Below are 16,750 nucleotides of genomic sequence, written 5' to 3'. Positions count from 1 at the left end.
GCCCACATCTTACTGGAATGCCCTAATCTGGCCACCTTATGGCAAAACCATCAAGTTGCTGACATGCTGCCTCTGGTGGAAGTGGACGATGCCAAAGTGGCTGATCTGGTCTTACATTGTATCGATGTATGTGATTTCTACTCCTCTCTGTGAGGAAGGGCATGTTGGCGTCGTCGGCTGCCTAAGGGATTGGAAGGATAGCCCATCGACTGCTCCGAACCAGGGGGCCCTTGGCTACCCTTGCTTGGTGATATGGCCTGATTCCTGCCCTCCCCACCTTTTTAATTCTTTTTGTATTTTTACGTCCATCATTGATTTACTGTCTCATCATCATTGTCTGTTTCCCGAGATTTTTATCAACTGTCGCATTGCTGTTCTTCTTGTGATAATGGAGGGTGAGAAAATATCAGTCGGTCACAGAGCGTGCATCTCCCATTCCATAATGTGTCCCAGGGCGTACAGCTGTTTTCTGTACAGAGCAGCTCACCCACCTCCATTCTCTTACACCTCACATCTACTTCCTTTTATCTCTTTGGTTTTATTTATTTTTGGTTGCAGTTGGGTTCAGCAGGATTTGTCTTCTATGTCCTTTATCTCTGAGGCCTCTTGCTGGCTTGGCTCATATGGAGGGGGTGACAACCTCATAGTTTGGTCCCTTTAACCTCATCAGTCCAATCCAATCAAAACAAATTGCAAAATAATTTAGACAAGATTTCTGTGTAGTGGGAAAAGTGGCAATTGACCTTAAACAGTAAAAAGTGTGATCTCCACATGAGTACTATAACGAATCCGTTAAATTTTGATTACACCATAAATAACATAAATTTAAAGATTGTTGATTCAACTAAATATCTATGGACTACAGTTACGAGCATTGTGAAACCTGATTTTTCGTGGTGTACAAAATGCTCAAATATCTTATGGGAATACAGCTGGGTGAAGTCTTTGAAAACAACCATTATTTCAACAGGTGCACACCTGGTCATTTTCAAGGCACAGATGAGGTTTGAACAGTTATGAATAACTTAAATAAAAAACATCACATGGAAAATGTTGTGCAGAAAGTGAATCAGAGCGTGCGTTTTAATGGTAGAATACTTAGAAGATGAAAAAATGTACTATAGGGGCTGCCTGCACTATGCTTGTTCAGCCTTTCTGGAATATTTCTGCTTCGTACGGGTCCTTACTGTGTAGGATAGGTGGAGGGCATGGAAAAAGTTCCAAGAAAGTCAGCTTGACTTGTGTTATTGCAAAATAGGGGACGGAGTGTCATGGACATGATATGTGAGTTGGGTTGGCAGTCATTAGATGATGGCTTTTTTCATTGTGGTGACATCTTTTCATGAAATTTCAACCACCAGTTTCCTCCTCTGAATGCGAAAATATTTTGTTGACTCCCACCAATATAGAGAGAAATGACCATTGTCATAAAACATAAGGAATTAGAAGTAGTGTGGAAAGACTTAGGTGTTCATCCTTCACACACGCTATTCGAGATAGGAATGGTGACAAAATAGTTTTAATGTGGTTCTGTGAACCGTGTGCCAATTACTTAAGTGTGAATCACAGTGTAGTCATGAATGTTTTGCCTACATATACTTAAGTTGTCTAACCCCATCATCTTACCTCCTTATATTTATAAAAAGACGGTAAATCTTCAAACTACAAAAATACAGAGTCAATTTATAAAAGACAATTTAAACGAGTGTGGTTGAGCAGTCATAAAATAGTTGTTGTGGCCGTCAGTCTAAAGACAGGTTTCACTTCCTCTGTTATGTCTTTGCTACTCTCAGAATTTAAAATGGTATATTCCACTCAAGATTGTAAAACGCTTTCTCTAAATGTACAAATGATATTAATGTAGATAGGCCTCTCTTCAACCTAACTTCTAGGATAAGTTGTCGGATCAGCATTGCTTCAGATGTTCTCACATTTCTCCAGAACTCAACTTTTCTTCCTCTAGGTTGGTTTCTACAAGTTTTTCAATTTTTCTGCAAATAATTCATGTCAATATTTTGAAATTGTGACTTATTAAATTTTGAGGGCATGTCTTCTGTTCCAAGGAGCTTTTTTGATATATAGGTCTTCCAGTGCCCTGTGAAATTCTTCTCGCAGTATATCTCCCATCTCATCTTCACCTGCTTCATCTTCCCATACTATAACATTGTCCTCAAGTTTTTTTTTCAGTTACAAGGGTTGGAACTTTAATAGTGGCAGCTATTTATTTACAGCTCGTACAAAATAGGTACGTGTTTCAAAGTTTTACTGACCTTCAAAGTAGTCACCAGCATTGTGTATAACCCACTGCCAGTGATGTGGAAGTCATAGGATACTCTTAGCAGTGCCAGTTGTGTTGACAGTTCGAGCGGCACGGTCTATTGCCCAACAAATTTGTAGCAGTTCTGAAGCGATTGCCATGAAGTGTTTCCTTCAGTTTAGAAATCGAGTTGAACTCACGAGGGCTTAAGTCAGGGGAGTGCAGTAGGTGGTATAGCACTTAGCAGCCCCATCAGTCAAACAAATCAGTAACAGCTTGCACTGTATGTGCTTGAACATTGTCCTGCAAAATCACTTCTGTCTCTATGCTGCTCATTTTTGGAACACAACCTACGACCAGCTTAGAGACAGAAGTGGTGACCTTTCTGCAGGAACTGACCATCATTTTGCAGGACAATGCTCAAGAATATACAGTGTAAGTTGTTACTGATTTGTTTGACTGATGGGGCTGCTAAGTGCTATACTACCTACTGCACTCCCCTTACTTAAGCCCTCGTGAGTTCAACCCGATTTCTAAACTGAAGGAAACACTTCACGACATTCGCTTCAGAACTGCAACAAATTCGTCAGGCAATAGTCCGCGCCACTGGAACTGTCAACACAACTGGCACTGCTAAGAGTATCCTACAACTTCCACATCACTGGCAACGGATTATACACAATGCTGGTGACTACTTTGAAGGTCAGTAAAACTTTGAAACACATACCTATTTTGTACGAGCTGTAAATAAATAGTTGCCACTATTAAAGTCCCAACCCTCTTATATAGGCCCCCTGTGTATTGCTTCTGCCTTTCCGCTTTCCCTTCTTTGCTTAGTACTGGTTTTTCAACTGAGCTCTTGATATTCATACAGTTGTAGTCCTTCATACTTTTCTGGCAGTCTGTTGACATCTTGAGATGTCGGTATCCTGCTGGATATCAGTGTTGTTCATTCACAATAGTTCGACAAACTGACTTGTTCTTGTGATCAAGTGCTACCTGAGACCACTCATTGAATGGAACAGGTCTTGTACTTACACTTACACCTACATCTACATCTACATGGATACTCTGCAAATCACATTTAAGTGCCTGGCAAATGGTCCATCAAATCACTTTCACAATAATTCTCTGTTATTACAATGTCGAACAGCGCGCAGAAAATACAAACACCTATATCTTCCTGTGCGAGCTCTGATTTCCCTTATTTTATTATGAGGGTTGTTTCTCCCTGTATAGGTTGGTGTCAACAAAATATTTTAGCTTTTGGAGGAGAAAGTTGGCGATCGAAATTTCATGAAAAGGTTTTGCCACAGTGAAAAATGCCTTTGTTTTAATGATGTCCACCCCAAATCATGTATTATGTCCATGACATTCATTTCCCTATTTCAGGATAATGCAAAACGTGCTGCTCTCCTTTGAACTTTCTCGATGTACTCCATTAATCCTATCTGGTAAGGATCCCGGACTGTGCAGAAGTACTTCGAAAGAGGACGGACAAGCTTAGTGTAGACAGTCTCTTTAGTAGACCTGTTACATTTTCTAAGTGTTCTGTCAATAAAACGCAGTCTTTGGTTAGGCTCCCCCACAACATTTTCTGTGTAATCTCCTGATGACTTTACTAGATTATAAACAATAGCATCATCTGCAAACAACCGAAGACAGCCACTCAGATTGCCTCCTAAACTGTTTATATAGGTAAGAGGGCGTATAACACTACTTTGTGGAATGCCAGAAATCATTTCTGTTTTACTCGATGATTTTTCCATCAGTACTATGTACTGTGACTTCTCTGACAGGAAACCGCACATTCGGTCACGTAACTGAGATGATATTCCACAAGCAAGCAATTTCACTATGAACCACTTGTGTGGTACAGTGTCAAAAGCCTTTTGGAAATCTATAAATACAGAATCAATAGCACTAGACACTTCCTGTGAGTAAAGAGCTAGTTGTTTTTCACAAGAATGATGTTTTCGTAATCCATGTTGACTGTGTGTCAATAGACCCTTCTCTTCTAAGTAATTCATAATTGTTCGGACACAATATATGTTCCAAAATCCTGCTGCATATTGACATTAACGGTATGGGCCTGTAATTTAACAGGTTACTCCTACTACCTTCCTTGAATATTGGTGTAACATGTGGAACTTTCCATTCTTTGGGTGCGGATCTCTCGTTTAATGAGCAGTTGTATATGACTGTTAAATATGGAGCTATTGTATCAGCATACTCACAAAGGAACCTAATTGGCATACAATCTGGAACAGAGAACATGCTTTCATTAAATGATTTAAGTTGCTTCACTACTCCAAGCATATCTACTTCTAAGTTACTCATGGTAGCAGCTGTTCTTTATTCGAATTCTGGAATATTTACGTCACCATCTTTAGTGAAGGAATTGTGGAAGACTGTGTTTAGTAACTCTGCTTCAGCAGCACTGTCTCATTAGTACTTTCATTGCTATTGTGTAGAAAGGGCTGTGGTTGTATCTTGCCGCTAGCATACTTTACATACGACCAGAATCTCTTTGGATATTCTGCCAGGTTTGGAGGCAAAGTTTCATTGTGGAAACTATTATAAGCATCTTGCATTGAAGTCCATGCTAAATTTTGAGCTTCTGTAAAAGATCACCATTCTCGGAGATTTTGTGTTTGTTTAAATATGGCACGCTTTCTTTGTTGTTTCTGCAACAGTGTTCTGACCCATTTTGTGTACCAATGGGGATCAGATCCATCATTTGTTAATTTATTGGTATAAATCTCTCAATTGCTGTCGATACTATTTCTTTGAATTCAAGCCACACCTGGCGTACATTACATTGTTAATTTGGAAAGAGTGGATATTGTCTCTCAGGAAGGCGGCAAGTGAATTTTTATTTGCATTTTTGAACAGGTATATTTTTTTTTTATTTTTGGAGAATTCGGGGGTTACAATATTCACCCTGTGCTCTTCATGCCATCAGGAAGGCCCTGTTCCACATCTGGAATGACTCCACCCAGTGTGCACATTAGCTTTCTTCCCCTCCTTGGCAGCCATGTCCCTAAGGAGCCCCATAGCGCACCTGACATTGGAGCTCCCAGCTACCATTTATTCTTCCCTCTGAAACAGGACAAGTGACTGCATCTGGCTGAGGGACAGAGTCAGCCACACGCAACCACGCCGTTGAGCGCCCCACAAACCAAACATCATCAGAGTCAGCCACAGACAGCACATGGAAACTCTTTGTTAGACTAACTGGGGAGGCTTTACATGCGGCCCCCTGGTATATCTTTTGCTGCCTGCCATACTCCAAGGTGACCTCCCACTCCACTACAGGTGAACGGTCAGCCCCAGTGCGAGCAGTAACTCGGCTGGCCACCAATGTGGACCATTTGGCTGACTCCATGCTGGATGTCCGTTGGAGCCCTATGGCTGGCCCACAACAGTGACGGCCATCCACTGCAGCTTCAAGCTGTGTAACCGAAGCCGTCACAGCCTGGAGCTGAGAACAAAGTGTCACCAACTCTGCTCACATCCCCACACAGCAGTCAGTCACTATCCACACTGAAGACCGTGGAAAACTACAGTACACAGACAAACAAAGGACAGTTAACACGCACTATGCAGCTCTACTGTAGACATGGAGGAAAATGCAGGAACTGTGTCTAATAAATTAGATTACTATGCAGAGATTCAAAAACTGAAGTACCAAAACACACAGGTGAGACTAAATAATGGGAACATGTAATATATCACTTGTTGAACTTGTAGTATGTCACAAAATCGGTTTACTTTCCGATGCAGTCAAAAACACAAGAACTGTGTCTATTAAATATTAAATTAACATGCAGAAACTCCAGAAACTGTACTACCAAAGCACATCTCTGGCTTTACCCTTCCACGGTTGGTTCTAGGCAGTCTGCTCCTGCTAGCAGCATCCTTAAGCATTCCCTCTTCAGTGTAGTGTGCCAGCACATTCCATTTTCAGTCTGGTGCATTTTTATGTTTTCTCCTTTCATCAATCCAATTCAATATCTTTGTTTTCTAGGGATTTCTGCTAGGCCTTTTTTTTTTCTATGTGGTCCTCAGCTGGCTACACTATTTCATCTCTTGAATTTACTTGTAGAATTTACTACGAATTCCAAAAATATGAAAGTTAAGGAACTATTAGCACAGCAACCGTAGTCAATAAGAAAGGAGAGGCAAAAAGCAATCAGTTGCAATCCCATTAGTTTTCATTACTCTTGCATAATCTAGATTTTGGCTATAAATATCCGTTCTCAGTACATTTGTGCTACAATCCTATAAACTAATGGCAGACATGTCACCATACGATCTTACTGTTGTGTAGGCAGAAAAAACTTTCACTTGTACAACAATAATATCATTTGGTGACATGTACTGCTGCGAATTTATTGGATTGTAACAGAGATGTTCTGAAAATGGCTGTTAATAACCGAAATGTAGATATGCAAGAGTAATAAAACCTAATGGGATTGCGACTTATTGCTGTGTGCCACTCCTTCCAAATAAATAACTTCTTTCTTCTAATAATGTACTAATGATTACTCTTGAGAGAAATAAGAGTCTTTAATGCAAGTTGCAGTAGTTTGGGTATGTAAAGTATCAGGAGGTTGGTTAGTCACCAATATAAATAGTAAACACAAAGTATTCATTAATGCAGTGAAGAGAGTGCATGGCACAGTTCCTGAATTGAGACGTGTCAGCGTAGTTGATGTGAAAAAGCTATCACTTAGTAAATGAAACAGCTTGGCTGTTACATACTTACAGTAAAGCATTGAACAGTCCGTTTACAGGTCATCTTCAGCAGTGCTAGAGAATCCGTAGCAAAGTTCTGGGTGTAGTCCAGTTGAACAGCAGTTGATCAGAGTTTTGTATGATGTGTTGGCACTGTCCAGGAAGCATAGCAAATAGTGAATGTGCCTCCTGCTTGCTGCACAATGTTTTTATAGCCCGTAGGCATGGGACCAAGTTGTTATGTCATGTTGCTTATCAATGAGCCTGGTTTCTAGTGCCTCTTACATTGTGAATGGAAAGTCTCTTCTCAGCATCCTTTGGCCATTTGCTAGTAATGGCCGGGATGTTTCCATTGTTCACTGTACCCATGGAGACTTACATCTTCTGTCTTCATGGTGCTATGTTCAGAGTGAACATAGCACTCTACATTCATCTTCTACTGTATTCCTATCTCCTGTTTCAGTCAACCATTGCCTAATGCTCCCATTGGAACTCTCAACAATCTCTGGTTCTTTAAACTTATACAGATCCCATCTCTATAATTTCGTACCGTTTTGCAATTTCTTCAGTTTCAATCTGCAATTCATAAGCAGTAAATTGCAGAGTCCATGTCTGTTCCTGGAAGCATCTTACAGTTCAATATCTTGTTTTGGAATCTCTGTCTTGCCATTGTATAATCAATCTGAAACCTTCCAGTTTTCCTAGGTCTCTTCCATGTATACAGTCTTCTTTCAAGATTCTTAAACCAAGTTGTAATGATGATTAAATTATGCAAAGTGAAAAATTAAACAGGTGGTTTCCTGTGTCATTCCTTCCCCCCAGACCATGTTCTCCTATTTTTTCTTCTCTTCCTACTACCAAAGTCCAGCCAACCATCACAATTAAATTTTCATCTCCATTTACACTCTGAATTATTTCCTTTAATTCATCATACATTCTTTCAGTCTTTTAATCATCTGTGGAGCTAGTTGGCAAATAGACTTGTGCTAATCTAGTGAGTGTTGTTTTGTGCATATCTTGGGTATGATAATGTGTTCCTCTACTGTTCATGGTAGCTTACCTTCATTCCTGTTTTATTACTCAATCTTAGGCCTACTCTTGTATTAGCCCTATTTGATTTTGTGTTGAGAATCTTGTACTGACCTGACCAGAAGACGTGTTCTTCCTGTTATTGCACTTTACTAATTTCCACTATATCTAACTTCAGCCCATCCCTTTCCATTTCTAAATTCTGTAGCCTACCTACCCAATTATAGGATGTAACATTTCACACTCTGATCATAGAATGTTAGTTTTGTTTTCCAACTGACATCATCCCCAACAGCTCCTGGTTGGAGATCCGAACAGGGAACTATTTTACCTCCGGAATATTTCAGCTAAGAGGTTGCCATCATCATTAAGCCATACTATAGAGTTGCCTGGCTTTGGGGGGAACAAATAACGGCTGTAGCCCTTGCTTTCAGCCATGCGCAATACTAGCATAGCAAGACCTTGTTCGCTAATGTTACAAGGCAAGAACAGTCAATCATCCAGTTTGTTGCCCCTGCAGCTGTTGAAATGGCTGCTGCCCCTTTTCAGTACCTAAAGGTTATGTTGGCCTCACCACAGATACTCTTCCATTGTGGTTGCACCCATGGTACGGCTGTCTGTATTGTTGAGGCATGCAAGCAACTCTACCACAGTAAGGTAATGGTTCATGCAGGAACTCATAAAATTAGCTTAATCTTAATTGTAGATATCTTATGATGGTAGTAGTCGAAATGGCATGATAAATAAATTTAGTAATTGATCTAGATCATTTTATTCACAAAAAAGTTTCATTATTCAAGATTAGTTATCTCAGAATTTACTTACATATGACACTATTGAATCAAAATAAGCAAAGTTTGCTTACTTAGTGATTTCTCTCTCTCTCTCTCTCTCTCTCTCTCTCTCTCTCTCTCTCTCTCTCTCTCTCTCTTTCTTTCCCTCCCCCCCCCCCCCCCCAATCCCCCACCAAAGCCTTGCAGTAATGCTAAGTGCAAAGTGGCTAAACTGAGTTGTTTAAAAATTTCTCATTTTTTTTTTTTTTTTTAATTTAAGTTATCATCAATTTGAAACTGAATCTCATACATAGCTACCTCTATCCAATGTCTTACAATCAGCAGTGGTACCCTTTGATGCACATAGTTGAATATATTGTAAATTTCCTGTAATTTACGTCTATGGTCACAAACTTTTTGTTAACAGATTACCAGTTTCGGTCTATAATGACCATCATCAGATCTGCATCAAAAAATGGGAAAACCATAAATACACTCACAGGTTGTCTACAGCTTAAAAACAATGAATTGACCATAATGAAAAGTACTACTGACATATATATGCATTTGTGCGCTTTAAGTATGAAGAGGCATACCTGTTGCATAAAAAAAGTCGTAATGTACTGCAGCCAAGGTGGAATCGTCAAGTGTTAAATGCAAAATCAGCACCAGCATGATCAAACATATATAAATAACAGCATATGCACGAGTCATGTTGTCAATAGCACTACTGTTCAAAACAGGCTGCCGTACAGTAGCCACAAGGTGTTTGTGTTGCAAGTTCACCATATGTCGCTAACGTAGGCATACACTAGTTTTCAATGATTAATTGAACAGCGTAAAATAAAGGGGGGATACAATAGTTGAAGTCTGTAATGAGCTTATAAGCAATGGACGGGTGAGGACAGTGACTGTCACTGTCCTAACCCATCCAGCCCCATGCCTGTTCCCATTCCAGCACTACACATCCGTCATTTCACCGCCACATCCAGTCTTTTAATTTCTTTTTATTTCTCTCCTTTCTGCTACTTTTCCCCCCACCCCACCCCCCACCTTGCCCTCTGTCTAACCTGCAGCACTTCACTATCTGCCACCCCCACCAAACTATCCCTCCCCCTGCCCGCCCCAGCCTCCTCCTTACCACCACCCAGTCGGCACTTCCATCGTGCACTGGTGCACTGCTCGCAGCGTGGTTTCAGTTATCTGAGTCTGCAGGCGTGTGTGCAAGTTGTGTGTGCGTGTGCGTGTGCGCTTGCGGGCCCCTGTGTCTATTGCTGACAAAGGCCTTAAGCTATGATTGTGTGAATCTTTTTGTTGTGCCTATTGTGACTCATCATCCCCGCTATATGGTGAGTAGCAACTTTCCTTCTCTAATATTGTTACATTCCATCGTATGAAGTACAATGTTTTACAATCCTTTTGTTACATAGAACATGAGCCATCACATACCTTCCATAAAACCTTATTTTTTGTGTCAGAATGTTGTGATTTACTCAGTCAAATACCTTGGACAGATCACAGAATATACTGGCTATTGCCTTTATATTATTAATTTTTTGTTGAATCTCATGAGTGAATTAATAGATAACAGTATTGGAAGAAGTGCTCAGTGAACTTGTTTACTGCACAATAGATGTGTTTGAGGTACCTGTGGCCATGAGCATTGTGATGCAGGCCAAAATTTAAACTGCTAGATGAAAATGCTGTAAACAGTGTCTTCAATCAATCTTTGACTGAAAAGTATCAGGATAAAATGTTAGTGGAAGAAATGTAATTTCTACGGCTGTATTTCCTTAACCTAATCCATAGATTACTGTAGATTCCGGGCGGGGACTACTCAAGAGGATGTCGTTATCAGGAGAAAGAAAACTGGCGTTCTACGGATCGGAGCGTGGAATGTCAGATCCCTTAATTGGGCAGGTAGGTTAGAAAATTTTAAAAGGGAAATGGATAGGTTAAAGTTAGGTATAGTGGGAATTAGTGAAGTTCGGTGGCAGGAGGAACAAGACTTCTGGTCAGGTGACTACAGGGTTATAAACACAAAATCAAATAGGGGTAATGCAGGAGTAGGTTTAATACTGAATAGGAATGCGGGTAAGTTACTACAAACAGCATAGTGAACGCATTATTGTGGCCAATATAGATACGAAGCCCACACCTACTACAGTAGTACAAGTTTATATGCCAACTAGCTCTGCAGACGATGAAGAAATTGAAGAAATGTATGATGAAATAAAAGAAATTATTCAGATAGTGAAGGGAGACGAAAATTTAATAGTAATGGGTGACTGGAATTCGAGTGTAGGAAAAGGGAGAGAAGGAAACGTAGTAGGTGAATATGGATTGGGGCTAAGAAATGAAAGAGGAAGCCGCCTCGTAGAATTTTGCACAGAGCACAACTTAATCATAGCTAAAACTTGGTTCAAGAATCATGAAAGAAGGTTGTATACATGGAAGAACCCTGGAGATACCAAAAGGTATCAGTTAGATTATATAATGGTAAGACAGAGATTTAGGAACCAGGTTTTAAATTGTAAGACATTTCCAGGGGCAGATGTGGACTCTGACCACAATCTATTGGTTATGACCTGTAGATTAAAACTGAAGAAACTGCAAAAAGGTGGGAATTTAAGGAGATGGGACCTGGATAAACTGAAAGAACCAGAGGTTGTAGAGAGTTTCAGGGGAAAGAAATACAGTAGAAGAAGAATGGGTAGCTCTGATGGATGAAGTAGTGAAGGCAGCAGAGGATCAAGTAGGTAAAAAGACGAGGGCTAGTAGAAATCATTGGGTAACAGAAGAAATATTGAATTTAATTGATGAAAGGAGAAAATATAAAAATACAGTAAATGAAGCAGGCAAAAAGGAATACAAACGTCTCAAAAATGAGATCGACAGGAAGTGCAAAATGGCTAAGCAGGGATGGCTAGAGCACAAATGTAAGGATGTAGAGGCTTATCTCACTAGGGGTAAGATAGATACTGCCTACAGGAAAATTAAAGAGGCCTTTGGTGATAAGAGAACCACTTGTATGAACATCAAGAGCTCAGATGGAAATCCAGTTCTAAGCAAAGAAGGGAAGCAGAAAGGTGGAAGGAGTATATAGAGGGTCCATACAAGGGCGATGTACTTGAGGACAATATTATGGAAATGGAAGAGGATGTAGATGAAGATGAAATGGGAGATACGATACTGCGTGAAGAGTTTGACAGAGCACTGAAAGACCTTAGTCGAAACAAGGCCCTCCGAAGAGACAACATTCCATTGGAACTACTGACGGCCTTGGGAGAGCCAGTCCTGACAAAACTGTACCATCTGGTGAGCAAGATGTATGAAACATGAAACTTCCTGGCAGATTAAAACTGTGTGCCCGACCGAGACTCGAACTCGGGACCTTTGCCTTTCGCGAGCAAGTGCTCTACCATCTGAGCTACCGAAGCACGACTCACACCGGGTACTCACAGCTTTACTTCTGCCAGTACCTCGTCTCCTACCTTCCAAACTTTACAGAAGTTCTCCTGCGAACCTAGCAGAACTAGCACTCCTGAAAGAAAGGATATTGCGGAGACATGGGTTAGCCACAGCCTGGGGGATGTTTCTAGAATGAGATTTTCACTCTGCAGCGGAGTGTGCGCTGATATGCTAGGTTCGCAGGAGACCTTCTGTAAAGTTTGGAAGGTAGGAGACGAGGTACTGGCAGAAGTAAAGCTGTGAGTACTGGGCGTGAGTCGTGCTTCGGTAGCTCAGATGGTAGAGCACTTGCCCGCAAAAGGCAAAGGTCCCGAGTTTGAATCTCGGTCGGGCACACAGTTTTAATCTGCCAGGAAGTTTCATATCAGCGCACACTCCGCTGCAGAAAGAAAATCTCATTCTGGATGTATGAAACAGGCGAAATACCTCAGACTTCAAGATGAATATAATAATTCCAATCCCAAAGAAAGCAGGTGCTGACAGATGTGAAAATTACCGAACAATCAGTTTAATAAGCCACAGCTGCAAAATACTAACACAAATTCTTTACAGACGAATGGAAAAACTAGTAGAAGCTGACGTCGGGGAAGATCAGTTTGGATTCCATAGAAATACTGGAACACGTGAGGCAATACTGACCTAACGACTTACCTTAGAAGAAAGATTAAGGAAAGGCAAATGTACGTTTCTAGCATTTGTAGACTTAGAGAAAGCTTTTGACAATGTTGACTGGAATACTCTCTTTCAAATTCTGAAGGTGGCAGGGGTAAAATACAGGGAGCAAAAGGCTATTTACAATTTGTACAGAAACCAGACGGCAGTTATAAGAGTCGAGGGACATGAAAGGGAAGCAGTCGTTGGGAAGGGAGTTTGACAGGGTTGTAGCCTCTCCCCGATGTTATTCAATCTGTATATTGAGCAAGCAGTAAAGGAAACAAAAGAAAAATTTGGAGTAGGTATTACAATCCATGGAGAAGAAATAAAAACTTTGAGGTTCGCCGATGACATTGTAATTCTGTCAGAGACAGCAAAGGACTCGGAAGAGCAGTTGAATGGAATGGACAGTGTTTTGAAAGGAGGATATAAGATGATCATCAACAAAAGCAAAACGAGGATAATGGAATGTAGTCGAATTAAGTTGGGTGATGCTGAGGGAATTAGATTAGGAAATGAGACACTTAAAGTAGTAAAGGAGTTTTGCTATTTGGGGAGCAAAATAACTGATGATGGTCGAAGTAGAGAGGATATAAGATGTAGACTGGCAATGGCAAGGAAAGCGTTTCTGAAGAAGAGAAATTTGTTAACATCGAGTATAGATTTAAGTGTCAGGACGTCATATCTGAAAGTATTTGTATGGAGTGTAGCCATGTATGGAAGTGAAACATGGACGATAAATAGTTTGGACAAGAAGAGAATAGAATCTTTTGAAATGTGGTGCTATAGAAGAATGCTGAAGATTAGATGGGTAGATCACATAACTAATGATGAGGTATTGAATAGGATTGGGGAGAAGAGGAGTTTGTGGCACAACTTGACTAGAAGAAGGGATCGGTTGGTAGGACATGTTCTGAGGCATCAAGGGATCACCAATTTAGTATTAGAGGGCAGCGTGGAGGGTAAAAATCGTAGAGGGAGACCAAGAGATGAATACATTAAACAGATTCGGAAGGATGTAGGTTGCAGTAGGTACTGGGAGATGAAGAAGCTTCCACAGGATAGAGTAGCATGGAGAGCTGCATCAAACCAGTCTCAGGACTGAAGACCACAACAACAACAACGGAGAAAAGGTGAAGATAAGCATCACATTGATAATTACCCGTCTTCATAACAAAAATATGACTTATAGTATACTTAGTCATTTACAGTACTAATATAGAATAAACAAATTAATAATTTTTATTGTTTGTTCACATTATTTTTATCAAAATGTTTATTGTGAAATGTATTGCTTAAGAGTAAAGTCTTAAAAGGAATCGGAAAGAGTTACGTATTCCACCCACTTTCCCCCAATCATGTTACCTCTCACCCTCTCCTCACACACTTGCCAAAAAAAATTTTCCCACACTCTGTTAGAAATTAAATATAGGAACTTATCACAACCCGGCAGTTCACTACCACAATACTCCATGTAAATCATGAACTTTTTCTTTGTTTGCCATACAATAACCAGTAATACACATAGTGAAAGTACGTAAATTTATGATCTGTGAAAAAAAAAAAAGGAGAGAGAGAGAGAGAGAGCGCAAGCAAATGACAATGTGCTGCTTAGAAAAGAATTACTGGAAACAATAATTCTGTGAATGATTGCCATCAGTATGCTTTCTTCACAGCACCATGGGAGATAAATTAGGAGAAGCAAAATCAAGTGGGAACCTGGGAAACACATTGAAAGTTATGGGGAAATTTGATGAGGCTATGATATGCTGCAAGCGACATTTAGAAATATCTCGGGAACTTGGTGATAAGGTAAAATATATATTAATTTTTTTTATTATAAATATCAGCAAATTTCAAATCCCTTCTCCATTTATAAGTTCTTTTGTCTTGTTTAAGTTAAGTGAAGGACGAGCACTTTACAATCTTGGTAATGTATATCATGCAAAAGGAAAACACATTGGGCGAGTAGGGCAGCAAGATCCAGGGGAATTTCCAGAAGATGTTAGATCATGTCTCCAGGAAGCTGTGAAGTACTATGAGTGAGTAAACATACTTCCATATACACCACTGTTGAATGTTTAACAACACTATGACGTATTGCATTGGTTTTTATAGGGAAAACTTGCAGTTGATGAGAGAACTGAATGAAACAGCAGCTCAGGGTCGTGCATGTGGAAATCTTGGGAATACCTATTACTTACTTGGTGATTTCCAGAAAGCCATACACTACCATGAGGAGGTAAGAACTATTTCCATTCTGTTAGGAAGTAAATATGGGAACATATGATAAACTGGCAGTTCACTACTACATACATTTGTGAATCTGTGTTAAAAAATAAAAGCACATGACTATGTGCTGCTTAGAAAAGGTCACTGGAAACAGTAATTTTGTTGAATTAAGAAGTACAACTTTTTGCATTCTTTTTGTAAAGCAGGACTTGAGCCATGATGTCTTCATAAACCATGAAGCTTTTCTTTATTTGTTATACAATAAACAATAATATCATACAGTGAAACTAAACAAGTTCGTGAACCTGCATTATCAAAAAGGAAGTGAGTATGTGCTGCTTACAGCATGTCACTAAAAACAGAAGCTGCATTATTACTGGCAGTAGGTGCCACAGGGCATGCTAAACAACTGTGCTACAATAATCGTGTGGATGTAATTACCATCCATATGTGGCATTATACTAATCATTGTTTACTGTTTGTATTACAACAGTGCAACATATACTCAGTAATATTGCATGTATAAACACAAACTGTTTCATTTGTGTGCACTCCTTTTATTTATTTATTTATTTTTGTCGCTTGGAGCTTGTTAGCGATCTGATCGTGGCTTACAACTTCTTGCTTTATTCAACACTTGGTTCATATTTACTTAGGGTGTTGTTTGGAAACAGAACATTATAGATTCTTAAACTAATGACGAAGCTTCAAGTGTAACAGTGCAGATACTTTATTCTCAAAAGCCAATCTCAAACTCTCGCATCAGCTAGAAAATACTGTATGCTAAATGGTATAATGTTATTTCTTCTCATCATTGACTGAAATTCATTGCAATACTGCTAACATTATGTAGGAATAACTTACAATAAACTTAAAGCCTAATCCATCAAATACAAATGAGAGGCATTTTGCAACTGCTCTGAGCTTTGCACAACAATCAAAAGTGCTGAAACACTGGGAAATGGCCAGAGTAGTATTTTAACCTCATCTCGCAACTTACAGATTCCATTTAAGCATGTACTTTATTAACAGACTGCATCTTGGTGTATGTCTAAAATTATTGTTACTCATGTAAGATAAAGTATTTACAGTACAGAGCTATTACAAATGATTGAAGCGATTTCATAAATTCACTGTAGCTCCATTCATTGACATATGGTCATGACACACTACAGATACGTAGAAAAACTCATAAAGTTTTGTTCGGCTGAAGCCGCACTTCAGGGTTCTGCCGACAGAGCGCTCGAGAGCGCAGTGAGACAAAATGGCGACAGGAGCCGAGAAAGCTTGAAATGCACGCACATCAGTCAGTCATAACAGTGCAACGACACTTCAGGACGAAGTTCAACAAAGATCCACCAACTGCTAACTCCATTCGGCGGTGGTATGCACAGTTTAAAGCTTCTGGATGCCTCTGTAAGGGGAAATCAATGGGTCGGCCTGCAGGGAGCGAAGAAACGGTTGAACGCGTGCGGGCAAGTTTCACGCGTAGCCCGCGGAAGTCGACGAATAAAGCAAGCAGGGAGCTAAACGTACCACATCAGACGGTTTGGAAAATCTTACGGAAAAGGCTAAAGCAGAAGCCTTACCGTTT

At 40.0% G+C, this 16,750-nt stretch overlaps 1 protein-coding gene across 4 annotated transcripts in view; it reads left to right on the top strand.

Annotated features, from left to right (window-relative positions):
• LOC126188099 (G-protein-signaling modulator 2) overlaps positions 1-16,750 on the top strand; it is a 163,547-nt gene that overhangs the window by 5,285 nt on the left and 141,512 nt on the right. For all 4 annotated transcript variants that reach the window (XR_007537822.1, XM_049929577.1, XM_049929566.1 and 1 more), the window contains exons 3-5: positions 14,601-14,736; positions 14,824-14,966; positions 15,043-15,166. Coding sequence is in view for 3 of the 4 variants with exons in the window: in XM_049929577.1 (XP_049785534.1) it covers positions 14,601-14,736; positions 14,824-14,966; positions 15,043-15,166 (403 nt within the window). In the remaining variant the exon portion in view is untranslated. The remainder of the gene's footprint in view (positions 1-14,600; positions 14,737-14,823; positions 14,967-15,042; positions 15,167-16,750) is intronic.

This window comes from Schistocerca cancellata, chromosome 1 (assembly GCF_023864275.1).
Source record: "Schistocerca cancellata isolate TAMUIC-IGC-003103 chromosome 1, iqSchCanc2.1, whole genome shotgun sequence".
NCBI lineage: Eukaryota > Metazoa > Arthropoda > Insecta > Orthoptera > Acrididae > Schistocerca > Schistocerca cancellata.
Note: the sequence above shows the minus strand (reverse complement) of the source record. Positions and strands in the feature narration are given on the sequence as shown.